We start from the raw sequence: 27,809 nt of genomic DNA, 5'->3' as shown, positions 1-27,809 counted from the left end.
TTCGGAATGAGCGCTTCACCAATCTGCAACCTGCAAGGAGAGGGATAATGAGTCTGCAGATATTCAGCTAGAACTTCACTCTTGTTTGTAAATTGGACGTGTCTGTCCTCGGATGCACCCGCTGCAGAACCCTTCCATAATGAGTAGCAGGGTGATTAAGATGAATAAAATATCAGTTTATGGATAAGCGGCCCGCATTTTTTTTTACATTTGCAATTATGTAGGAGCAGTTGTGTAAAAACAAATGGACTTGCTGGCCCAACTGTGTGGTGTGTCAATTGAGATTAGAAAGAAAATTGGGAGGGAAATTTGTGTGACCAGGCAGTCAGTGGCAATTAGAGAGAAAGTAGGGAGGCAAATTGTGAAAGAGAAATGCTGAGACTAGACTGGGATCAATTCAGTTTTCCGTCTTCTGGTCTGGTCTAGAGAGAATCAGCGGATACAGATATAGCCTGTGCTTCCGGAAATGATTCCTTTGGAAACAATGGGCCTATGGTAGTGGTAGGGCCTATCCTTATACCTTTGCTTGGTTCATATTTTATGAACTAACTTGTAGTAACTGGTGACTGGTGAGACATGACAACTCACAGTAACATTGCGACGCCCATTCCAGATGTTTGATGGGGAATTCTAGAGTAGGCGTGGACTAGACCGGCTCACAATAGTTCGTTCGGAAACAAATACGGCGGAAAGCCTGGTGACATGAGGCTAACAGAGAGAGAGAGAGAGAGAGAGAGATATGTCATGTTGCAGATATTGTGTCAGTGCTCGTACTTGTTTGTATGTTTTGATCATATATCAATTCTGACAGAAGGCCACTGATTAGAACACATACAAACGCATGCACGCAAGCAGGCACACAGGCACGCAAGCACACACAAACACTCCTCTGCTGTGAGGACTCCGGCAGAGCAGATATGAAAGTCTGACACTCAATTAGCAGGTTGTGTGCATGTGTGTGTGTGTGCCAGCGTTGGCTACACCAGGAGTGTGACTCATACACGAATGTTTGGCTCATAATATGTGAATGCACTGACCCGGCATCCCAAGCAGCAACTAACGGTCAACACTCAACAGAGTTTCTCTCCTCTCCTCTCCTCTCCTCTCCTCTCCTCTCCTCTCCTCTCCTCTCCTCTCCTCTCCTCTCCTCTCCTCTCCTCTCCTCTCCCTTCCCTTTTGACTGATCCAGCTGACCCACTACTCTGATCCAGCGGACCCACTACTGCTAATATGCTTTGTGGTGTATATGAGGGCATATACTGTAGTTCGCATCCTTCCAACATGCTCATCTGTCAGGATAGGCTTTGTAGCTGGAAATGGTTTTGTGTATCCAGTGTTCTGTGGGGAGATCTCACGGGTCCATATTGAGACAGAGGGAATCGTTGATGTCCTTCGTTTGGTTTGCAAGAAAACAGTGTCTGCAAAAGTCTCTGGGGATACCCCTCATCTAACCAGAAAGCCTGAAGCCCAACATTTTTCATTGTTATCGCTGACCTTGCAATATCACTGAAATTGAACAAACTGGAAAAATCGGTTTTGTGAGTTGAACTTGAAAGCTCATTCTAGTGCAGCGAAATTGGTTTGATTGATTTATGGTTTAGCTATACGTTGATTTATGTTTTAGCTATACGTTGTGTGGCTATTCCTGTTGCTGGGTCAGTTTGAGATATTACCAGGACATTATTCTTACCAGTATTTTAGTTCAGCACAGACAGTATCACTTTACTGACTTTAGGACAAAATTACAATTTAGGCATTTAGCAGATGCTCTTAATCCAGAGAGATTTACAGTAAGCAAGAACAAAACATGGTAATACATCAAATACATAAAAATAGTCATCAAGAATCATCCGTACGCTAAGACAGTGGAATATCTATATGATGAAACTATTTGTATACAGTATAGAGTGCTATGTCTACATAAAATGATATCTAAGTTACATAAATTGAGTCTTTGCATACGCCTGTAAGGTCGTCAAGGCTAGGGCAAGTCCTACGGGCTAAAAGGGAGTCTGAAGAGGTGTGTTTTCAGATTACGGCGGAAGATTGGGACTGGGAGTGAGCCTGCAGTCCTGAATGCAATGGGAAGTGCATTCCATAATTTTGGAGCCAGAAGGGAGAAGAGTTAGGGACGTGTGGAGCGTTGTGCCTGCGTTTTTTAATGTACTTCCAGCTTCCCTGCGTTGGCTGATCTGAGCGTGCGGGAGGGTTTGTAAATGCAAACTTTGGCTGGTTGAAAACCAAGTGAGCTGCGGCATTCTGGATCAATTGAGCTTAAGTGTGCATGCCAGTAGGCCAGTAAGGAGACAGCATTATAAATGTAATACCTCAACTCCTACTTTCCAAGTGCTTATCGGGGTGGGGGTCTCCAGTTCAAATATGATTATTTTGGGGGTCTCCAGTTCAAATATGATTATTTTGGGGGGTCCCTAGACTCACTACTTTTTTCCTCTATATCTCTTCGCCGAAAATAGTGGAGCTTGTAGTTCTACTGTTCTTGGCAAATGTTTGTTACAATACTGCAACCGAAGAAAAGCCAGAGTCAGTATTAATCCAAAAGTACATAGGCAGTGATTGAGTCAAAGCAGGAGTCGGTAATTAAAAAGGACAGACAGTGCCTGAGTTAAAGCAGGAGTCAGTATCAATACAAAACAACAGACAGTGCTACCGCAGACGGTGCAGCTCTTCAGCTCTCATGTGGGTGTCCAGCCCCGGCCTATACTATTGTGATGAGCAGAGGTCCACTGTCGTTTGATGTTAGAAGTAAAAGAGTAATTGATCTGTTACATTTATGAGCAAAAGGACTTTTTAATGGCAAAGCTTGGATACTACAGAGCCAGCCCAGCAGGTACACTTTGTTGTGTGATATGCCTTCTTGGACCAAAAGGAGATTGAGCCTTTGAAGCAATCTGTGAGCGGATATCTTGCGGTTTTGTTCCAGTGCCCTGCCATATGGTTTTAGCAAACTGTTAACGCCTGCATGCATATTTCAAGTGAGGCTCTGAAAATGTTCCTTGTGTGGGTTGGCTTTTCCAAACCAAGATTTGTGATAGAATGTCTTGGCCATCCTTCAAGAGTCAAATCTAATTGATTTCCTGCGATTCTTTGGCTGGTATAGAGTTGCATTTCAACTGCTAAAAATGCTAAGTTATGCCCTGTGAGGTATTGATCACATGGACACTGCATGTGTAATACCCGTGGTGTGCATGAGCATAATTTTCCAATCCATTATCCGTGCTGCAGTATTGATTCTCCTCCTTATACACATTTCGAATTTCTTTACTTTTCAAGCTATATATTGAACAGAAGAAAAAGCAAGTTATGGGAAGGGTTAGATTGTTGTGTTGCGTGATGAGACCGGCAGATAAGATAGAGCCAGGGTGTTGAGGGCCTGCCCAGAGAGGACCCAGTGTAAAGCCTTGTAATGAGCTATCGATCGGGCCACCAAATGAAGAAATTACCCCAGGAATGTCAGGGGTATGCGGTAAGCAGACGTGATTGATCTCGCATTGTAAAACAATTAATATTTGATAAAGTAGGAGAAATATATTTTTATCTAGAGGACCCCATTATTGTCTTCTTCTTATTGTAATAATGCTTTGTCTCCACCAGCAGAAGTTTCCCCCCCTCATGTCAGACTCATTTATAATTTCAGCAAGCTGCAATGCAGCCTAATACTTTATTACATGTTTGTCTGTTAATTATTAACACGCTGCTGTGATCTTCAAATGAGACAACAGTTTTATTAATACAGCTCCTAGTGGAAGAACATATTGTAGCAGTTTATGCTTTCTAATACGTTGACTTTTGTCAAAGTGCACATTAAGTGTTAATTCATCCCCGTTTAAAAAGCCATTTGGAGTGCTCGTCAAAACACGACCTAGAGAGAACCCAGAGAGTGTCCAAATGCAACCACATCCATCTTCAACCACTAAAGTATTTGCCTCTGAGATGTAGTGGAGTAGAAGTAAAAGTATTGAAAATTGTAAATACTCTAGTAACGTAAGAAATCCTCTAAAGTGTACTTAAGTACAGTACTTACCACTGCCCATTATTAGGGGCACTTGGTTTTGAGAAACACACTTAACATACAACGCTTACAAAATAATACTCCAAGGAGCTAAAACGTGGAATAAAATGTTCTTATACTGTACATTCCCGACAGTAACGTGAAAAAGAACAAAAAAAGAAGAAGAAACAAACAATGTGGAGTATTTAAAAGTCGTATTGCCCTGGGGGTGAACGATTTGGAACAGCATTTATTGTTTCACAAGTGGTAAAACATAATGTAACACCCTGATGGCAAACACAGATTTCACTTGCTAAAACAAATCCAGGAGAATCGAAACAAAAAATGCTTACAGCTTTTATGGAGGTTTGTTGGTTACAGAAATACCTCCAATAATCTCAGGACAGATGTTTCTGTCTGTTTCTGTATTAAGTGTAGATGAGTAATGTTGCAGGATTTGAACACTGGGCGGATGTTGTCGGTGCTACTGCCGTTATGCTGTGTCGAGGAGAATTCTGTGATTTCACGTTCTCGGCTGATGCCAACCTCTGCCCTTTTCGTCCGATATCGGCGCCGGTGCCGTACCCAACCTCATAAAAGATTCATGGCGCTTTAACAACCTCTGCGTCTGGCTCACACCACTCGAGCACAGACAAGGAGATATCAGCGGTCTCTTTATTGGACCTTGTTGCTGCAGAGCCAATGATGTGTGTAATAAAACAATGTATTATTCTGCCTGGCCAGCAAGTACCCGACAGGGGAAGAGATGCTGAGCGCTCACGACTGTGATGGGAAATCCAGTGAAGGTGCTGATAAGCATTGACATATTTGACGCACGCACGCACTTACGCACGCACACACACACGCACGCACATACACACATACACACACACACACACACACACACACACACACACACACACACACACACACACACACCTTCCCCATACCCAGACCATCCTCAGTTGCCTTCTCAGCACCCTTGGTCCGTATACCTAGTACATGCACTTTTCGTTTGATTACAGCGCTGGTCTCTCTTGCTTAGCCAGTAACTTCTTAAGTTCCCAAGCTCCTGTCTTAAGGGACCCTGCAGTGCTTTACTGTATATGGAGAGGGGACTTTTATAGCTAAGACTAAGCCTAGCCCTGCAGGTGTTGGAAGAGAGAGCATAGAGATGGCATATTCAGCTTTCCCCGCTCCGTTCCGGCTTGGAGAAGAAGTGTGGTTGTGGCAGACGGTATAGCCGAGGAACTGAAACTCTCAGATGTGCCTCTCCCAGTGCTTAATGGCCCCCCACCGAGGGGCCCCACTGGCGAATTAGAGCAATGTAGGTTGAGTTTAGATGCTGCAAAAATTGCACTACACGATGTTGTCAACTTGTCAATTGTCATCCCATGAAACACATCAATATTGCACCCAGATTAGACCATTCTACTATCTATTTTCATTACCGACTTTTTTGGGGGGGACAGATGGGACTTGGGAGAGCTCTATGTTTCTGTCCTTTGGTATACTCATCACAGAGCTACACTATTCCTCATGTGTCTCTTCTCTTCTCTTCTCTTCTCTTCTCTTCTCTTTCCCTTGCAGCTGTGAAGAGAGCTCTTCTTCTAGTGCAAAAGTGCATGTGATTGCATGTCTTTCTTATTGCCACAAAGAATCGAGTGACAATAAAAAAGACACAAGGCATTTCATAGATTGAGTCCCTGGGAGATTTCTTACAAAGATTTATATAATTAATTAAATTCCTCTGTCAATGTGCGCTCACCGCACTGACACAAATAGTAATAGTAGTAAATAGAGACATCCCAACCATTAATATTATAAAATACAATTTCAAGCAGTGGTGGAAAAACAAAAAGTAAAATGTATAAAAAAAACATTTGAAAATGGCTGAAATTCGTTCGCTACCCCACAGCTCGGCTGGCTGGAGGGGGGTGCATACTTATGTGGCCGGGTGGGAGCAGTGTGAGGTAGTGACGAGTAGGGTGGGCGTGTCTCTGGTGTGCACTCAAACTTCAGTGGCGCCAGAGGAGAGCGAGACCAAACATTTCTGTGCGAAGGCTGCAGCAAGCCGTGTTACTCGCAACGAGAGGGAGAGTTGCGAGCAGGGCTTCGATGCTAAAGTGTTCGGGTGAGTAGCCTTAGCCTAAAAGAGAGCTTGCTTCTCTGATCGCTAAGTTTGACATGCAGTATGTTTAGTTAACCATGCATTGATCCTGAACACTGGGAGGGCTGTCTTTACTCTTTTCTGTACCCAGACAGAAACCATTTTTCATTCATTCAATGTCCCAGGGTGTTTGATGTGTTGATGGGATGGCTAATGGGGTTGGGGGAGGATTATACAACTCGACTTTTCATTTTTGGGCCAAAGTATTCAGTGCCGAAAAAATCTATACACACACTGGTAAACTTTCTGTCAGCAACGGCAAAGCTGGCCATCTGGCTAAGCATCAGGCTCAGGACAGGAGGAGGGTTGTGTGGACGTGTTGTCGTGTTCCCATACTGACTGGACTGGTAAAGGCACGGCTCAGAGTCGAACATGCCTATTATAAGATGGTAGATGAACTGGAGGGTTTCAGCGCAAAATGGGCAATAGGGGGAGTATTGGGCCTCATGCGCCAACCGTTCTGAAGAAGTTCGTAAGAGTAAGTTTGTTCTTGGACCCACTTAGGAAGTTTTTAAGGTTTTGGGATCCCTCAATGTTTTCTTAGCTGTGATTTGTTCGTAGGTAAGAACAGAATCTGTGTAGCTGCATGACTGAGAGGAGTGTAAGTGACTGAGTGTGAATGGAGATTGATTCCAATCAAGATACAGGTTTGGAGGATTTAGCAGGTGTTGGGAATTTACATAATCAGGCCTAGGCTGGGGTTGCTATGGTGATCAATTGCTCAACACTGGTGTAGGGACCACCAGTGGTCCTTGAGGGGGTTCCAGGTGGTCCTCATCCAGTTAGTTAGTAATCAAATGGACCCTCCAAACTTTTTTGGCTTAGGTACCCCTTGGGGGGAAGAATTGATTTGTAGGGTTCATAAAAATAAAATAAAATAGATTTTAAATTGAAGTGTTTGCACCACTCAAAAATACATTCATGAATAATATTGAAAATATGAAGATTTCTGTTCACTTCAGTACCTCCACAGTACTATTGATATTTTATGTTTGGAGTCTGGTGTTCCACCATATTTAGACTTTAGTTTAGGTATCTTGACTTCACTCAACTTTATTTCTGTGTGTGAGGTCCTGTTATTTCTGTGTGCTGCAATCACACACAGGTGTGACTGCAGGTTACTCTCTCTGTGTCTGATGAACCTGTACTGCTCTATCAGCTGCCTGACTGTAGTTCATAGCTGCTTTCCGTCGGCAGTCGTACACACAGACATATCTCCTGTCTGTCACACCCATCTACGGTGTGGTTCTCTGAATATTACTTGACACAGCTATCCTGCATGTATATCCTCGGGTAGCTGACATTGCCACTACTGGCATTATACAAATAAGAAATAATTATAACCCTGTCAAAATGTGTTTCTCAGGTCTCAGAGGTTATCTGCCTAGTCATGTGGTGGGCTGAAAAGGATGTGACACGCCGTCGTCTTAAACGGTCATTTCCAGAAAGCGTATTGACATAATCCTGTTGCAGGGTTCTTGGTATAAGCATGAAGGGCATGTGCGATCCCTTCTGGAGCTTGTGGAATTGTGGGCTATCCCTTCGGGCTCTTCACGTGATCCAAGTAAGGTCTGACGGTGATCAGATTTGATCTCCGCCAGTGGACGTAACATACTGTAAATTTGCTTGCTTGCTCTGAGAAGCTAGGGCTACCGACCAGAGTGAACAGTTAAAATCCTGGGTTCGTTTGGTTCCGTTCGTACACTCTTCTGAGTTAAACGAACACAGAGTATTTTACTGTGTACCAAACCCAGGGTTTAAAAGAGCTAAATGGCACCATATATTTCCCTTGTAAATGGGGAGAGAACCTCCAGTGATGTAAGTACTGTACTGTAACATTTTGAGGTACTTTTGCTTTACTGGATTATTTCCAATTTCCAATACTTTTACTTCTACTCCACTACATCTCAGATCCAAATATTGTACTTTTGCTCCACTACATATATTTGAAAACTTTAGTTACAAGTTACTTTGTAAAATTGTATTATTATTACAAAACATACATTAAACACTTCATTTCGGCGATTTGAAAATAGCTGATCTACAAGCTCACAATGCGTCGGGGACATTCTGCAATCTGCATAATGATGCATACAGTTGAATTCCGGACTTTTACTTATAACCGAGTAGTTCCACACTGCAGTATTGACACTTCTACTTGAGTAATGTCATATGCTTTTTCCACCACTGAGAACCTCCATCATTGCTGACCTAACTATGGTGCTTCTGTTGATATTGTGGGCCATATTTATCTTGACCTGAAAGAGTCTATTTCTGTACCTGCAGAATGAGGCTCTGTTTCTAGACTCGGGACGTTGCACACCATGTGTGTCTAGAGGTACTCACATTTTGTACTTAAGTGTATCACTACTGCGAAGTACAAGTAAAAGTACGGCATTCAAAGTTTAGTTGAGTAAAAGTATTGGCATAAAAATGTACTTAAAGTACCAAAAGCTGGGATGCACCGATGTATCGCCCACATAATCGCTATCGGCCGATATTTGCCGGTCAATATCGGTATCGGTCAAATAGAACTGACATTAACTGATGGCAGTAGCAGATATTTATCTGTTGTTGATAACTGATACGTTGATGTTGGTTATCTGCAGCCTACCAAGCTGTAGATTCTGAACATTTTATTTCTGTGTCTACAAAGTATAACAAGTTTTCAAATAATTGTAGAGGAGGAAAAGTACAAACATTTGCCTCCAGGATGTAGTGGAGTATAGAGTAAGTACTGAAAATTGTTAATACTCCAAACTGTACTTAAGTACAGTACTTGAGTAATTGTATTTATTTAGTTACTTTCCATAACTGGTGGGCAGTCGCGGGTCGAAGGCCCGCTTCGCCTCACAGACGTGCCGTAAAGGATACAAATTCACCTGTTGGAGAAGCCCTCCCATCGGACCACCACCAGGCTTCCCTCCATCCCTAAAAATACTACAGACTGCTTGTCAGAAAGTGAGTGCAGCCTGTTCTCCCTCTTGCCAGAACCAAGATATGTCTCCATTCGCTTGGCAAAACATTGCTGTCGGCATGTCGGGCAGAAACCTTGCATGTCAGGAAATGGAAAAGAGAATCTGTGTTTGAAATCATCCAGTGTAGTTATACGTTTTTATCCCACGATTTTGTAATCCATTTTCAACCCAGTGTCAATTATCTAATGTAATCCTGGGCTCTACACTCCCTCTGCCAACCTGGGGAGAGCAACGGACTGACCTCATGCTTCCTTAATATTAATAATAACTTTATTTATATATGCCTCTTCTATGCATGAGTGTCCAAGCCTGCAAGGGGGGGGGGGTTTCCCTGGTTGGACGTAGCACGTGATAGGAACACGTTATTCCAACCAGTTCCTTTCCAGGGCCAGGGGGAGGCAGTTTAGAGATCAGGATTTATTTTGGTGAGGGTACCACTACCTACCCTGGGGACACTGGGAGAACATGCAAACTCCACACAGAAAGGCCCTTTCGTTTGGGCACTGATGACGTGGAGGAGAGAACACGCCCTCAGTGCCCTGCATATAGTTACATATATATATATTTTAGATAGTCACAAGCTCTTGCTAATACTGGTATGTTTCATTGGTTAAATATTGGTTAAAATGTATGAAAACCCACAGACAAACGTAACCAGTTTCACTTTCAAAGTGCTTAGGACAGGAACCTTTTGGGTTGTTGCTATGTGCAATATATATCAACATATTTTTTAGAATCAGCCTCGGGTCTAAATTTGTTTAAAAAAAAAGTACAGTACGGTACAAACTAGACTGCTATGTGACGCATTGTTGTGGGCTATTTTCCCTACCTTTGCTCAACACTCTTGTGCGACGAAGTAGGCCGTTTAAAAAAACACAAGTTATGGAGATGGAGGTTTCTGCCCAACGGCGATGAAATTAAACTACTACTCCATGTGGAGAGGAAGCGACGGAAGAGGACAGTTTGTTCCTTCTGTAGCCCAATGGCACGACCCAAACACCGGAGGCCGCCGACATCTCCACCCATGCACTCTGCCTCCACCCCTTTTACTGCTCTTCTAATCAAGCAGGCAGGCAGGCAGGCTCGACAGACACCCCCAACAATTAGGAGAAACAGTTTCTCTGCTCTCCCTGCACGGAAACGACTTCCGCAGCCCTCACAAAAATGAGTTCAAGAAATGCACGGCTGGCCTCACGAGGATCTGTGCTATTCCTGAGGTGAGATGACTGTGGAATCTCCTTGCAGACGGGAGGGGTGTGAAGAGGCAGCAACACAGCGGTGTATCGCCTCTGTCGGGTGGAAACCTCATATGTCCAAAACTGTTAGTTTTTTTTACGATTCAAATTAAATAAATAGCTAAAATAGCAGATCCACAAGCTTGAAATGTGCCGCGAAACGTTGTACTTTATGCACTCCTATGTGATGCTGTAGGTTGATCAAGTAGGGCGTTCATTTACGGCGAAAAAAATGACATTTTATGGAGATGAGCAGTTTCTGCTATACGGCATTGCCATTCCCCCATGCCGTCTCTCCACTACAGACAGCTGTTCACATGAGTGAATACCTTCACATTTGCCATAGGAAAATACACCTGCTTGCAGTGCTGTAAACTAAAGTAACCAAGTACATTTACTCAAGTACTGTACTTAAGTAAAATGTTGAGTTATTTGTACTTTACTTGAGTATTTCCATTACAGCAAAGGTTAGAGAACACAGTCCCCAGATTACCTGCATGCTTACAGCACTGCAGCCATCATTCTGTTAGCTAGACTCTTTTTCTTAACATTCTATCCCACATTTTTACACCCAGTTCCAATGCCTAAGATGTAATATTGGGCGCTACTCTCTCTCTCTCTGCCAACCTGGGGAGAGCCCCGAACTGAGCTCATGCTTCCTTCAACACATGAGGAGTGAGCAGGCCGCTTCTTATATTATCACCTGACAGGGGGGGGGGGGGTTTCCCCAGGTAGGACGCAGTGCGCGGAACGGTGGAAGGAACACGTTATTCCAACCAGCTCCTTTCCACTCCATCAGGCGCCCCGGCTGACCAGGGTTACTGCAAACTCCAGTCCACACAGAAAGGAAACTGATCTCTGTCTGACTTTTTTTCAGAGAAGAATGGGCTCTCTGAGCTGTGTGCTGTTGCCTTGGCATCGTTTACCAGCCCCCCCCCCCCCCCCCCTCCCTCACCCTGGCCGTTTGTCACTCTCAGCCATTTGGTTTGCCAAGATCATCATTCCCGTCCAATCGTTGAGATGGATGGCATGGGACCATATGGTTGGTCCTCCTCACAGCTGTATAGTTGAGGGTTCAATGACGATTAGGTGATCAGATTATGGTGATTGTATATGTTACAGGTCCCCTGTGCAATATGTCTGTCTCTGTCTCTGTCTCTGTCTCTCTGTCTCTCTCAATGTGCAGTTAGCCACGTGAGTCTTGTGCCAGAGACCACAGATGATAGAAGTTGCAAAGCTGTCGTAGTCAGACTCAGTACTGTACTCTGCAGCACCCTTAGCAATCCCTTTAAAACAGGATGAAATATTTAACGGGTGTTGAGATTCATTTATGATGTCACTCCGAGAACAGCCCTGGGCGAATTCAGCAATAGGATTGTGTGTTTTATGCTTGCACGTGTGTGTGTGCATGCGTGAGCATGAGCATACAGTACATACGTGTGTGTGTGTGTGTGTGTGTGTGTGTGTGTGTGTGTGTGTGTGTGCGCGCGCTTATGAAAGTGAATGTGTGTACACTGTACAGCATATTTGTTCAAGTACTGCGTTTTGTAAGTACAGTTTTTTGTGCATAATTATTACACTTATTGAAACAATAATTATCCTTACAGGAGGAGATAAAAATGAACTAAGCAGAAGAACTGCACACAGCCTCTCAAAGGTTGCAGATGCTTCAACAAATTAAATGTTAAGTACTTTGCGGTTTAAGAGATTTGCTGGCGTGGCCCCAGAATGTTTTCGAAGCAGTTTGTGTCTTTGACACAAGCTTTTAAATGTATACACTTCTTTTGAAAATAGCAGATCTACAAGCACACAGCATGTCACATCGCAACTTGTGAGCTTGTAGATCATCTATTTTCAAATAGCCGAACTGTAATACAGGGCTGAAGTTGGTAATGTTTGTTTTGTAATAATAAATCAAAACCTACAAAGTCAGTTTTCAAATAATTGTAGTGGATTAAAAGTACAATATTTGCCTCTGAGATGTAGTGGAGTAGTAAAAGTAGGCCTACTGAATACTGGAAATACTGGAAAGGCCTACCTCAATATTGTACTTAACAGTACAGTATGTGAGTACATGTACTTACAGTTACTTTACACCACTGGGTCTGTGAATATATACAAAGGGTTTGCCGTTTCACACCTCAGGTGTTTTTGTGCTACCTGCTGGAAGGCTGCAGCCTGAGCTCTCTCTTCTAACCATGATTCAAACAATTACATTCAGCTCGGCTGTCGCCTCCTGAGAGCATTTCAGGGCCATCTCTAGTATAGACTGTTCACTGCAGCGCTTCAGAGGAAGCTTCAAACAGAATTAGGCTTCTGAGCGAGCCTCGTGTTCTTCTAGCAGGCATACTGTACTTGACTCCTGATCTTTGCTATTCTGCAAGGTTGAGATATAGTTTTTTGTTAACATTAACAATGTGAGGGGAGAGGAGAAGAGAGCTAGGAGATGATTGAAAGGAAAGGAGAGCCAGTCATGGCCGATTGACCTGCTGCAAAGACTCTTTAGTCAAGAGTGTCTTTGTATAAAATCCACCCACCTAGGTTGTGGTACAATGTGTGCAGTGTTGGGGTATAATGTAATTACAAATAACACCGTTACTGTAACGGAATACCTTTTGGGGTAACGGAGTAACCTAACGGATTATTTTGCAATTACAGTAATCAGTTACTTGGTTACCTTTACCAAAACAATGGCGTTACATTTAAGACTGATGCCACAAAGGTAAAATAATCCATCTGACACATTCACGCTGTGTCATGAATGAATGAGCTCTCTTGTCAACGGAGGCTGCAAGCAGCACTGTTGCACGGAAAACAGTGACCCATGCTTTGCAGTCTATGTATTACATAATCATTCTAATCTACCATATATTCAATAGGTCACCACTTTTGGTGTGGCACACGGCTGGCCTTGTTTACATTCTGTTGTCGCGCGTGTATGAAATGACAAAGGTTTAAAGAAGACAGAGAGTTTTGTCCTTTAGTAAGGCTGTGGAAGTATTTTGACTATTTTGGGATTTATTGGTGAAAGGAGGAGTCGAGGAGATCAACATGCAAATTAGTCATGGTATGTGAAGCAAGCCAAGCACAGCTCCACAACACTGTGGTAGGCGGCACTCTTGTTTTGTTTTTTAAACCAAGCTTCCTCGCAGGTGGGATTTAATTTTCGTAACGTAAAAATTAGTTTCTTATCTTGTGACGTATACGAGATACGGAATACTGTTAAATGTAACGTTCCCCAACACTGAATGTGTGAGTATAAAACTGTATATCCCCACAGAATACATTGCAGTGCCAAGAATGCCCTTTTAGCACTTGTAATTCAGCAGCAACTACTTACCCTCAAGACCTCACATTTTGCAAAAAGGAGAAAGTGTTTATTTTGGGAATGGAAACCGGTTTCTTAGAAGATTGAGATATTTACATAAATGAAGCCGCGACTGGGGCTTACCATCTCTACTCTATAAAATAAAATAATTCAGCAATAAGTTCAATATAAATATAATATAATAATGTTATATATCGGTATCGGCCGATATGACCCTGCAAATAATTGGAGATAATTATCAATATTGCGCATCTCTAGTTAAACACATCCTTTATGCACTTTAAACACATGTGCATGCGCACGTGCCACTACATGCCACTACACGCACAAACGCACGCACACAATTGCATGCACGCAGAGATGACAAATGTACTGCATGGATTAATAGAGAGAGACAAAGGGAGGGAGAAAGGGGAAGAGTCCAAGTGACAGAATGGGGAGAGAGGGGCGGGGGGATGGTTGTGGGGATGCCAAAGTCGAGATCAATGTCAACTCATCTCCCGAGATTTATGCCGCGTCTCACATTATGAAAGGGCTCTCCAGTAACTGGTGTTTACTTTGCTGTCTGCTATCTATAGCGCTCTAATTAGGCTTGACCTTTTCATTAGCGCTGATAATGTGATATACACGCAGGTCTTTGAATAGGAAACAGCCGAAAGCAGCAGCATGGAGCCAGATTTAGACCAGTGGTTCCCAAAGTAAATCTTCTCTTATGGGGGTCCTTGGCATATCTCTTCAAATGGGGGCCCGCGGGCTAATTAGTGTAAATGTGGGGGTCCTTGACGTGAAAAAGTTTGGGAACCACTGATTTAGACATCGTAAATCGCAAATAGCCAATTTACAATGTCTGTTGCCCCAGGACACCGGGGGGAACGGTGTCTGTTGCCCCAGGACACCGGGGGGAACGGTGTCTGTTGCCCCAGGACACCCAGGGGCACGGTGTCTGTTGCCCCAGGACACCCAGGGGCACAGTGTCTGTTGCCCCAGGACACCCGGGGGGGGGGCACGGCACGGTGTCTGTTGCCCAGGACACCGGGGGGGGGGGGGGGGGGGGGCGCACACACTGCTGTGCCGACATCACTTGTACTCCACCTGATGAATGATTGATGGCCGGTGGTCGGTGGCCCCTCCCCCTCCTCTGTATGACAGGAGGTGTGTGTGTGTGTGTTATCTTAACGGGAGACGGTGCGGTGGGGAGAGACTGAGAGAGACGGAGAGAGACGGAGAGAGAGAGAGAGAGCAAGCCAGCCAGCCAGTGTCGGACACATAACTCTACTCTGCTGTATATAGGGGTGACACGGGGGCAGACGGGGTGCCAGACAGAGGGCTGTGTGTGTGTGTGTGTGTGCGTGCGTGTGTGCGACTATTGCGCGCGTGCATCTTGGCACGCGGACAGGCAGCGATGTGATGCATGGATCGATGATGGCCTCGCATGGCTCAGATCCACCCCAGTGTATCGTGCTCCTGCACAGGCGGCGGGGGGTTGGGGTGGGGGGTTGGGGTGGGGGTTGCACGCTGGATGCAGCCAAGCGCTGATGGGCCGTGCGCAGAGACTGTTCACAGCGATTTGCATTTCCACATCGACGCTGGCCTGTTTGCATGATTCATTTCATGCAACGTATTTCATGTACTGTATCATGCTCGCTGTGATACCAATGTAATCTTTAATAGGCCCGTAATCTTTAATAATCTTTAATAGGCCAATGTCAGTCAGTCAGTAATGTCAGCTGAATGATATATGGGTCAGACGTCAATCGGTTGTCAACAGAAAGTGCTGTGGTGTGAAAGAGCTTTCAGTGTTGCACAGACATTTGTCATTACATCTGCCTTGCATGATCTGCGACCTCCATTCATCAGTGTATCATTGTACGGTCTCTTCATCACGTGTCTCCGTTCATCAGCATATCGTTGTACAGCCTTGCGTGTCTCAGGGGAGGTGAGCGGCTTTGCCGACACTGTCTGGTCCAACGTGCTCAGAATGAGAAGAGCCTCAGCCTCCTTCCCCCGTCCATTCAGAATGAGAAGAGCCTCAGCCTCCTTCCCCCATCCATTCACAATGAGAAGAGCCTCAGCCTCCTTCCCCCATCCATTCAGAATGAGAAGAGCCTCAGCCTCCTTCCCCCATCCATTCACAATGAGAAGAGCCTCAGCCTCCTTCCCCCATCCATTCACAATGAGAAGAGCCTCAGCCTCCTTCCCCCATCCATTCAGAATGAGAAGAGCCTCAGCCTCCTTCCCCCATCCATTCAGAATGAGAATAGCCTCAGACTCCTTCCCCCATCCATTCACAATGAGAAGAGCCTCAGCCTCCTTCCCCCATCCATTCAGAATGAGAAGAGCCTCAGCCTCCTTCCCCCGTCAATTCAGAATGAGAAGAGCCTCAGCCTCCTTCCCCCGTCAATTCAGAATGAGAAGAGCCTCAGCCTCCTTCCCCCATGCATCCATTCCATCACATGCAGCCACAGTGGACTTGAAGTAATGTGTCATGCATGATTTTTGAAGCCCCCTGGGACCTGTCACATCGGCTTCAACGCTGTGCCTCCATTGGCCGAGAGAGAGAGAGAGAGAAAGAGAGAGAGGGCACGTGCGAAACGTGGATGCATTTCAGACTCGACCTGCCTTTCTATTTTTCTTCTTTCTCTATCTCCTCCCACTCCCTCCCTCTCTCTCACACATGCGCGCACACACACACACACACACACACACACACACACACACACACACACACACACACACACACACACTGCTGCACTGACTGGCTGCAATGGATTGCTCCACTGCTACTATTGCTGCTGCACTCTCTGCTCTCAGCACAACCCCCCCACATTAAATAATGCAGCTGGCCATTGTGCAGAAGCAGACCCCCCCCCCTCTCTCTCTCTCCCTGTCCCTCTCTCTCTTCCTCCTTTCTTAGCAGGCGGCGGCATCAGCAGATTCAGCCTGCTTTGCGATCTAGGAGGAGAAGTATATCCAATTCAGCATTCACAGGGCTGCTATACTATAAACACTATCAGCTCCTTTAACAACAGCATGCAGTGGATGTTTGTTTTCGGTTGCCAACGGTCGCTCCACAGCAATACATAATTTGGGGAGACAGTAGTTGGCACAATTGCCGTTGCCCAGGGATATAATTGCTGCCATATACCTTTACAAAGAACACAGAACAGGCCTAAGGCCCATCGCTCATCTCCATTAAAGATTAATGCCATTTATTCATTCGACGCCGCCTATTTACGACTGTCTTCAACCTAAGCAACGTGTAGAACAGCGATGGATAATGGTGTCATTAATCATTCATGAAGTGCTTTGTGTTTCCCTGACCAAGACCTTCATTAGCCATACCCATACACCAATGGTGCTTTGGTTAGTCCGACGGCCCATTATTCCGACGTCCCAATAGAGCGCCGCAGTCCCCGCCCCCTTTCAGAAAAGCGAGTGGCCCAGGAAGTGGAAGCCCCATGCATTCTCCCATCGGCACTTTTAATATAATTTATTTAAAGACGGTTACGCCGCGGACAAAGCCAATTCGGATCGTGACGAATCATGACAATGAACACAATATTTTGGGCCGATCAAATAATTTATAAGACGAAAAATAAAACAAATAGTGTTGTCTCCTGACTTTCTTTTCTTCTTTCTAATGATTTGATCGTCCCAAAATATTGTGTTCATTGTCATGATTCGTCACGATCCGAATTGGCTTTGTCCGCGGCGTAACCGTCTTTAAATAAATTATATTAAAAGTGCCGATGGGAGAATGCATGGGGCTTCCACTTCCTGGGCCACTCGCTTTTCTGAAAGGGGGCGGGGACTGCGGCGCTCTATAGTAAAAAAAAAAAAATCACACCTGTGTGAACTGAGTGGTGCAACTCCCCTCTCCCCCCCCATCCCCTCATCTCCTCTCTCTCTCTCTCTCTCTCATTAGCAGGCAACAGTGCAGCACTAATACTATCTCTCTCTCTCTCTCTGTTTCTGGCACAACAGCGCCCCTACTGGTACTCATAGTCATATACCGGTGCTCATGGCCACATAGGTGAACACATAGGTGAACACGGACATTGCTGTTCCTTGGAGTGGTTGCACCACTCAAAAATTAGGTTAGTATGAGGTTAGGGTTAGGCATAGTTCAGTCAGAAACACTCACGTCAACATAGAATAACCATTTATTGCAACAAATGGAATATACGTATAGTTTAACTTGGCGTTAAAGGCTCTGCTCTCTGAGATGTTCCCTATAATGTTTTCTAAGCAGCCCTTTAGGGCGAGGTTGCTTCTCTCGATTTACGGCTGTATCTTGCACCACCCCTTAACCCTTATCCCTAAACTAATTTGCCATTTTTTACTATTTAAAAAAACCTTTTAAAATAAGTTCAAATAGCTGATCTACAAGCTCACAATGTCTCAATGTAGATCGGCTAGTTGAACTATTTTAAAATGTTTTTCAAAATAGTAAAAAATGGCAAATACGTTTAGGGATAAGGGTGGCGCAAGATGGAGCCATGGTGTTCCAGCATACAATAAGGTCAGACTGAAGAGGTCTTTTGTCCATCCGTCGACTTTGAGGCTTAATCAGGATTTTGGCCAGGACTAGACTGAGCTGTGGACATTGCTCTTGCCTTCATGTTTTGTTGTATGTAATTGTATTTTCTTTTCTGTTTTGTGTTATGTGTTGCATACAAGGCCGCTGGGTGACTGGTCGCAAGACAGATTTCAGTGCAAACTGACAAAGTATTACAGTATATAATATCACATCATTTTGTTGCTGTTGGGCAGAAACCTCCTAACTCCATTCTAACATTTTGTCTTTGTTTCGTAAATGAATGCCCTGCATTGATTGATCACACTAACACGTCGCACAAACGTACAAAGACGATTTACATTTTAGAAGCATCTGACAGCTGGAAGTATCTGACAGCTGGAAATGGAGATGCTATTTTTAAAGGATTGCCCTGATATTGGATAATGCAACCATAACACACACACACACACACACACACACACACACACACACACACACACACACACACACACTGCTTTTAATATAATATTACAGCCCCTCTTTCTAATCATTAATTATATTCCTTTAAAATGAACAGTTTTAGCATGGTAGCACAGTTTTAGCACGTTACATACTGTATATATATAAACAGTGTGTCAACAACATGAAAGAGGCTGGGTCGACTCCCAGGGATCAGCTGTGGATCGTTTCTGTTTGATCATCACATTTAGGGGTTTAGTGTCCAATTAGCCCAGCCCAGCACAGGGAGGGAGTCAGCATAACTGTAGGAGGGTAAACAATGGATGAATGAAGTGGGTTAATGGATGTTTTGTAATCTTATTAATAAATCAAGAAAATAAAAAAGTCAGTCTGTTTATCTGACCACTTCCTTAGCACTGAGCAGGACTGCTGCCCGCTTAGGCGGCCATCTCACGGCTTACAAGCACCACACATGTGCTTGCATTTACTTCATTTTCGTAAAAGAATCATCTCTTAGCATCGCCAGCACCCCGCAGATCACGTGTCACACAATGAAATGCGTGTTGGGAGCTTAGAGTTTCATATATACTTAACTCTAAGGTTGGGAGGGACACAGATTAATGTATGGGTCACAGTTTTCTGTGCAACATTCCCCTTGCCTGCCACCTACCGCACCGCTCCTCCCCTTTTGGTATTAGACCGCCCTCGCTGTTCCCTGGCCGCACGGGAAGACTTCTCCCCGACACGGCGCATACTAAAGTTATTTGCAAAGTTAATGTGATGAAATGAACATCGGAACGATTATCTGTCTATATCAGCAACACACGGATGTGTGTCTTGCAACGACGGGTCGCGTTCATGTATGTATGTGTGTGTGTGCGTGCGTGCCAGAGAGTATTTTTGTGAGTCCCAGGGGAATACACAGACCCCCCCCAGGGAATGCTTCGCGCAACATTTGCCTAATAACATTAATTCTGTGCCCATCCCAACTTCCCAAGCTCATCAGTTAACAATTCCCTCCCAATCAATAATGTGATCTATTACATCGCATTACCCACACTGTACGTTACATCATTTGCCGTTCATATATTAGAACGGGTAAGGACAAGTAATAATAAAAATCTAGAAAGTAACTTGGTAACTAAAGTTTTCAATTAATTGTAGTAAAAGTATCGAACATTGGAACTACTCAAGTAAAGTAAAAGTACCTCAAAATTGTACTTGGTTACTTTAGTTTACACCACTGCACATGGCTGGCTCTGTGCCGAGTCTTGTCTTGTCTTGTCATTAATGTTTTGTAGTTTGATGTGTACAGTCAGGGAAGGCTGGTTATTAACAGAGCTTTAGCCATTCATTTTAAAGATGACTACGAATGCTAAAAATACAGTTTGTGGAATGACTATTACTATGACTATTACTGACTGCTCAATCTCTTAGAATAGCCGATCTAGAAGCTCACAAAGTTTATTTTTTTATTTTTTTGCCCCAGAATAGGCACACAAGGGCAGACGCAGGCTGTCATAGTGGGGTCTGGGGACCCTCAGGGGTCCTTGTGGAGTTATGGCCCTTAACTCCTCATTAGGTCCCAGAGATATAAGAATAGTATCAAATGGGGGTTTGTGGCCCAATGCTTATCAAAATGAGAGTCCTGGAAATAAAATAACTTTGAGAACCACTGACTGCGCTATAGGGTTGGGATAGTCTTGTGTGTGGGAGTGTCGGGGTGTTCCCTCTGTGCCATACTCGCACACACACGCACGCACGCACACATGCACAAACGCACATCATGGCACAAACAACCCACACACAGTGAGTGAGATGGAGAGATGAGATAAAGACTGATGTTCCTCCGTTTTGCCCTGACAGGATGACGAAGTGGTGCTTCAGTGCGTGGCCTGTATCCAGAAGGAGAACCGCAAGTTCTGCCTGACCGCCGAGGGCCTGGGCAACCGCCTGTGCTACCTGGAGCCCACGTCGGAGGCCAAGGTAGGCTCACACAATGACCAGAGGTGGAGACAGGACTCCGTTGGTTTTGCTTAAACCCATTTTGGATTCTAAAAAATGTCTTCTGCATCCTGACAGTTTTCTGAAAAAGCTATGTATTCAGTGGTTCTTCGATTTTTCAAAAATAGCAGACCTACAAGCTCGTAGCGCGCCACTCGGTGGCGCGCTATGAGCTTGTAGATCTGCTATTTTTCAATAGCTAAAGCATAACATAATGCTAACACCAAAAGGGGTTCCCGCCCAAAATGGGTTAAGTAAACGTAGCAATACTGCAATTTAGAAATGCTCCCATTACAAGTAAAAGTCCGGAATTCAAAATGCCATTGAGTAAAAGTGCAAGGTATTGGCATTAAAATGTACTTAAAGTACCCAAGGTAAAAGTAGGCTACTAATAATGCAGAATGTCCCATTTAAAGTTTTCAAATGTATCTTTTGAAAATAGCAGATCCTTGTAGATCGGCTATTTTCAAATGGCCGAAATCGAATACCGACGAAGTCGTCCTTTTACCAACTCGCGCCGGGCGTACAGCCGGTGGAACTGCTCAGCCTGGTATTCCTAAAGTAACTTCAGTAAATTATGCTTAAACGGTTAAACCTAACCTTATTCCTAACCTTGACCAAAACCTAACCCTATTCCTAAACGTAACCCCAGTAAAACTATGCCTAACCCTAAACCTATTTCTAACCTTATTCTCAGTAAATCAAAATAAAGAATATATCGTTATCGGCAAATAAAACATTAACTGATGGCAGTTTTTTACTCAAGTACAGTACTTAAAGGACCACTTCACCACTTTTCAACCTATCTTCATATATGGCACAATTATTTTCTACTCGGTCTGTGTCTCATAGGAGGGCTGTGGGCAGTTCAGAAACCCGTCAATATCCAAAAAAGAATACATTAAATAAACAATTCCAAAACAAGCCCGACCTTGTTATTGCCGTATATTATGAATATACGACCATAACAAGGTTGCCCTTTTAGATAATATTAGGGAGTTATTTTACCTAATTCAACCATACTTTGAGCCAGGACAAAATAATGAGCAGAGACATCAGACTAGTACTGTTTGCAAGGGTAAAAAAACACAAATGTATTTTTTGCCTTTTATATTCCTTGTTATAACCCTAAGTCCCTCTGCACTCAAATACTCAAATACTATTAGGTGATATTCAAGGACATCTGGCAAACACATCCAATGTGTCTTGGAGACTTGTTTGAATTACAAAATTAAGCAGGAGAACAAGTCCTCTTCATCATCATTTCTATACATTTGTAACTCAAAAGTCAAACTTTTCAGTTTCCCACACCGTATATGTTCCTTCACCGTGCAATTTTATGTCATTGCAAGTAAAAAATATCATTATGTGGTGCACGTAATAAAGGCTGTGAGAGAAGGCTCTTTTGAGGGCTGCAGGAAACATTGGCATTGTGTACTGTGATGTGATGTACTGACAGGCATTGTGTGAAGACGCTGAAAAGGACAAGAGTGATCTCTGACTTACAGCATCTGTTCTGTAGTCGTTGAACATATCTTGTCTTTCAGATCCTTTTCCTTCTTCCTATCTTTGTTGTATTGTTTGCCATACGTGTCCCATTTTGTTTGCAACCTTCTTTTTTCTTTGCTTACTTGCGTTTTCACGTGATTGTGACGGATTCTCACTATACTAACTGAACTCACTATACTATCCAGTCGTGGTGCTACGTATATGGCTGGGCCATAGACGATCTACAAGGTCACAACGTGGCTGGTGGTTTTTACAGTAAAAGACGTTGGTCAGCGGCAGTTGTCGCCGCTGTTCTAGCAACCTTGCATTTGGAGTTCCCCAGACATAATTATAAGCGGCGATCTCTGATCGTCTGGCAATGCGAGACAATTTTTTAACGTGACTATAGTATTGGGTAATCACAAAGCTCACGATACTGGGACATGAGATCCATGGAGCGAGCCATGTGGTAGTCCAACAACCTCTGCACCAGTCTGAGATCCATGGAGCGAGCCATGTGGTAGTCCAACAACCTCTGCACCAGTCTGAGATCCATGGAGCGAGCCATGTGGTAGTCCACCAACCTCTGCACCAGTCTGAGATCCATGGAGCGAGCCATGTGGTAGTCCAACAACCTCTGCACCAGTCTGAGATCCATGGAGCGAGCCATGTGGTAGTCCAACAACCTCTGCACCAGTCTGAGATCCATGGAGCGAGCCATGTGGTAGTCCACCAACCTCTGCACCAGTCTGAGATCCATGGAGCGAGCCATGTGGTAGTCCAACAACCTCTGCACCAGTCTTTGCTTGTTAACCCATTCTGACCGGGCACCCATTTTGGTGTTGGCATCATGTTATGCTTTAGCTATTGAAAAATAGCAGATCTACAAGCTAATATCGCGCCACCGAGTGGCGCGATACGAGCTTGTAGGTCTGCTATTTTTGAAAAATTCGAAGAACGACTGACATTTTTAGAATCTGATCTCAGGTCAGAATGGGTTAATCAGACCAGTGTGTGTCCCGTGGAAACCTCGTATGAATCTGATCTCAGGTCAGAATGGGTTAAGCATCACCAAACGGACAGGTGGAACAACAGACCAACAGACTATCTACCACCCTCAGTGACGGCCGCTCGTCTCTGCGGGCTCGCCGTCGGAAGGTAATTCCCAGAAATGATTACACCCGTGGCGGTCTCTTATGATGGATGGTTTCATAAACACTTTGTGCTGTTGTTGGCTGTAATTGGCTCACCGTTGAAATTGCAGCTGGACGCGGGCCGCCGTGTCGGTGCTGACGCGTTCGCTCGCTCATGCAACAAAGTGCACCACCTTAATGATGACGGATGGGACGACTCTTAATTATTTGCCTTTGCAATTAACGGCTCTGGCGCGTCTTAAGGCGTAGCGTGAGCACATTATGAGGCACGAGGATGACCCTTTTATCCTCTCATCCTCGACCTTTTCAACACAAGCGTCGACGGGCGTTCGACGATTGCCTGTTGGAAATGGCTGTAGTAAGCTTTCCGTGTCGCTGTTCGCCTTCACTAGCGCGCCATTATTGTCTCCCACTGTTGCAGAGCCTGTTGACAGCCAGGTCTAATTGGCTTTTTCCACATTGACTGCGCTTTTAATCATAATCCATTAGTACTGCCTGAGATTAATTTCACTGCAGCAAGCATGGCATGCACACACACACACACACACACACACACACACACACATCATGCCATTGTTTAAACTGAATTGTATTTTAATATCAATGCTCTTGTTAGACATACATCATATGACTCATAAACTAGCAATTATTTCATGCACCTTTCCCCTTCTATTCTTGTTTATTTCTTGTCTATTCCATTTTGTCTCCACCAGGCCAAAGGCCTGGTGGACACTATCTCTATAGTCATGTGTTCAAGACGGATCTGTCCGCTATTTCATATTCCATCCTAATTGGCTAACATTGGCTTTCAAAGTGTGCAGGATTGGCCCGTTTTTAACAAAAAGCCTCAAATCATGAACGCACTCGTGCAATTTACGTGAAATCTTTCACAGACTTTCCTATAGGCTGAGGAATATATCCCACCCTTTTCATAAGTTTTAATCTTATAGTGCCACCAACAGTTGGATTTTTGCAAAACACATTTTTGGAACAAAATGCCTCAAATCATCTAATTGCCATCCAAGGCGTAAGAAGAAATGGGACCCTTTTCACATTGGCCTATTATAGCGCCACCAGGAGGCCAAAACCTGCCCTGCCCTGGTGGAGACCTGTGCCCCGAGGGGCACTTTATCTAGTTTGTTTTAAACTTTTTTTTATGATCTGACAATAAAGGTTAGTCCTAAACACAACAACACAAGACAAGTCAACACAGAGAGTCACACAGAATTGTGATGTTTGTGATGTTTGTGATGGCCACCTCTCCATATTTGGCCATGCTACGTTTGAGACGCCCACCATTAAGGCAATTTGAATGTACTGTATAGGATGGAAGTCTGAGTGGCTGTGTGCACTGAACGGCTTACGAGAAATGTACGCCCACTACTTTTTTTCACTGACACAAACAAAATATAAACAAAATAAAAACTAAGCTGTGATGACTAAAACTAATATACTGACAATTTCATCAACAAATGAAAACTAGACTAAATTGTGAGGGAGGAACTAGTGGAGAAGAGAGCCGGTGTTACTGATTATAACTGTATATGTAACTGTATAACTGTGGCTCAGGAGGTAGAGCAGGTCGTCCACCAATGATCGGTTGGAATCCCAGCTCCTCCTGTCTACTGTATACTGTATGTCCTTAGGCAAGACACTGAACCCTACATTGCCTTCAGTGGTTGCCACCATTGGTGTGTGAATGTGGGAAGTGAGGACACTGGCGTTGACTGTTCACCGCTTCACCTTCCAATGTATGAATGAATGAACCATTGTAAAGCACTTTGAGTAAGCACGTAGTGCATAGAAAAGCGCTCTAAAATGCAATCCATTATTATTATATTAACCAAAAGATAAGTCATTCTATGTTTGGTTCACTCTAAAAATAATAGATCTACAAGCTCACACAGCTTGTAAGCATGCAACCAAGTGTATGAATCTGGCATTATGACGCCGCCATCAAGGACCCGCCAAAATACACGCTTGTCAACTAAATCAACTGTAGTTTTAGTCCACTTTTCTTTTCCCCCAATAGAATATATGACTAAAAGGAGAAAATAAAAATCAACACATACAGGTATCCTCTCAGTGGGAGGCTGCTGATGAGGAGGATCCTTCCTCCCTCCCTTCCACCAAAACCCTGGGATGGTAATTCCACCTGACAGGCATGATGGATGCTCTTCCTGTCTGACACTTTGTCTTCATTGACTACCGTTTCGTCTGTATATGAGAAGGAGTTGCCCCCCTCCCCCCCTCACCCCCGCGGGCATCAACGAGAGAGAGAGAGAGAGAGAGAGAGAGAGAGAGAGATACCAAAACATTGAGCTACAACTAAAATGGTAATTCATAGGAGTGGGATGGGAGGATTTGCCTGGGATGCACCCGTGCATTTCTCAGTGAGCTAGAGACGAGGGGAGGCTGAAACGTGACGGGGGGACGGAGGACATGGCAACATCAATCAGTCCATGAGTAGCTGAGTTGATTGTGATGTATGCTCAGGCACTCCTCTCCTCCACTGGCAGTGGTGGAAAGTTACCGAGTACCTTTACTCAAGTACTGTACTTAACGGTGGTGGAACGAAGCATTTAACCGTGGTATTGCCACTTGAGAAAAAAAAAAAAGAAAAAAAGTTCTGGGTACTTCCTCCACTATGCGCTGGTGGCTGGACGTTATGAACACACTGAAGAATTCACACTCACTGTATGCCTGTCCATCGCTCACAGACAGACAGACAGACAGACAGACAGACAGACAGACAGACAGACAGGGCTTCATGATTTTAGTTGCCTGTTTTACAAACATTGCCCAATAGTAAACGTTGAGGAGGTTCCTCCGATTTTAAGGAGCACATTAAGAGGTCAACTCCTTGGGGTAATCAGCATGAAACCCTTCTGTGACCTCCTCCCCAGAGAGTTGGAAACATAAACATGCCCCGGTGAGGAGCTATGTTCCTCCTCCATAAAAGGCCTCCATAAAACAAAATGCAGCATCATGTAAAGTAGAGCTGTTTCGCTGCCGTTGCCAGTCGACCTGAAAGACCTCCGGGCTAATGGAGCTGACCTGTTCTGACATTCCATATGTTTATCTGACCTCATCAAACCCTGTACACTCAAGACACGCTGTGTGGGGGGCACCATCCCCCCTCTTCTCTCACGTCTAAAATATGTTTTTGTTTTTTGACTTGTCATTTTCATTTATGGATACGATTAAGCATCGCAAACCCTGTTTCTAAATAGGCTATAGACATTTATTTTGCACAAATTGTAAAAAACAATATTAAAGACAGTACACAAGATATGGAAGGGAAAGGTGCCAGGAGGAGGCAAGAAGCAAAATAGGGGTCATTGTGCGCCAAGTGCATGATGACTTTAATCTAACTCAAATGGCACTGAAGCGGCATGGCGACTCGCTCGGCTGACGACTTTTTTGCCCGAATACTTCCTAACTTAATATTAGTGGTTCTCACCAAGCGCCCTTTTCTCTTCATTAAATATTATTGGCTATTCATGAAGAACAATTCTACATCCTCTCGCTCTCATTCTGTTTTTCAAAGTGACTGTCCCACTTGGCAATTATTGATTGGACCCACACGGCAGTAGAAAACATTTAGCCTGTCTGTCTGTCTGCTTGGCTGGCTGCCTGTCTGTCTGCTTGGCTGGCTGGCTGTCTGTCTGTCTGCTTGGTTGGCTGTCTGTCTGTCTGCTTGGCTGGCTGCTGCTGCACGCAGAGTAGTTATTGACAGGAGCTGCTCTTCTGTTGCTCCTGGGTCTTAGGGCTTACCCATTATCCCTAAACGTATTCGCCATTTTTTACTATTTTGAAAAACCTCAAATAGTTAAAATAGTCAATCTACAAGCCCACAACGTGTCGATGTAGATCGCCTATAGTTTAGTGCACCTGCATTTAAAAATAGTAAAAAAAAAAAAAAAGGCAAAGAAGTTTAGGGCCCTATTTTTGTCACTATTTTGAAAACAGTTTAGAAAAGTTAGCCGATTTACAAGCTCACAACATATCTATAGATCGGCTAGCTGAACAATTTTTAATCTGAGTTCTAGATATTAATCTAAGTTTTAGATATAAATATGAGTTCTAGATATAAATATGAGTTCTAGATTATACATCTATAAGTTCTAGGCTCCCCTGGCCTGGATACAGCATTCATCACAAATCCTGCTGATCTCAGGCATAATGTAACTTTAACCCAGAACTAGGTCGTCTAAAGTTGTGAATCGAGGCTAGTCTTCCTCGCTGTGAGAACGAACCATTTTGAGGACAAGTAGAGAGAAGCAGTGTATGTAAGGAGGGCAGGGCAGGGGCTTTCTGTCGGGATCATTTATCTTGTGTCCCTTTCCAGCTGTGTGTCTCCATCCTCGCCTGCTGTACACCTCATTATGTCCTGCAATCAGTCGGGACAAATTTTTGGGTCATGTACCCATTTTCATGGGTCGATTAAATATATATTTTATAT

General features: G+C 44.1%; 1 protein-coding gene across 1 annotated transcript in view; it reads left to right on the top strand.

Moving 5' to 3' along the window:
* The window catches only part of LOC308329721 (ryanodine receptor 3), a gene marked incomplete at its 5' end in the record, with an annotated part of 233,978 nt that overhangs the window by 6,534 nt on the left and 199,635 nt on the right, over nucleotides 1–27,809 (top strand). Inside the window, one exon of the mRNA XM_080784219.1 lies at nucleotides 20,565–20,684. Within this exon, the coding sequence (XP_080640345.1) occupies nucleotides 20,565–20,684 (120 nt within the window). The remainder of the gene's footprint in view (nucleotides 1–20,564; nucleotides 20,685–27,809) is intronic.

Source organism: Protomyctophum bolini, assembly GCF_963924005.1.
Source record: "Protomyctophum bolini genome assembly, chromosome: 15".
Classification (NCBI taxonomy): domain Eukaryota; kingdom Metazoa; phylum Chordata; class Actinopteri; order Myctophiformes; family Myctophidae; genus Protomyctophum; species Protomyctophum bolini.
This window is presented reverse-complemented; position numbering and strand designations above follow the sequence as displayed.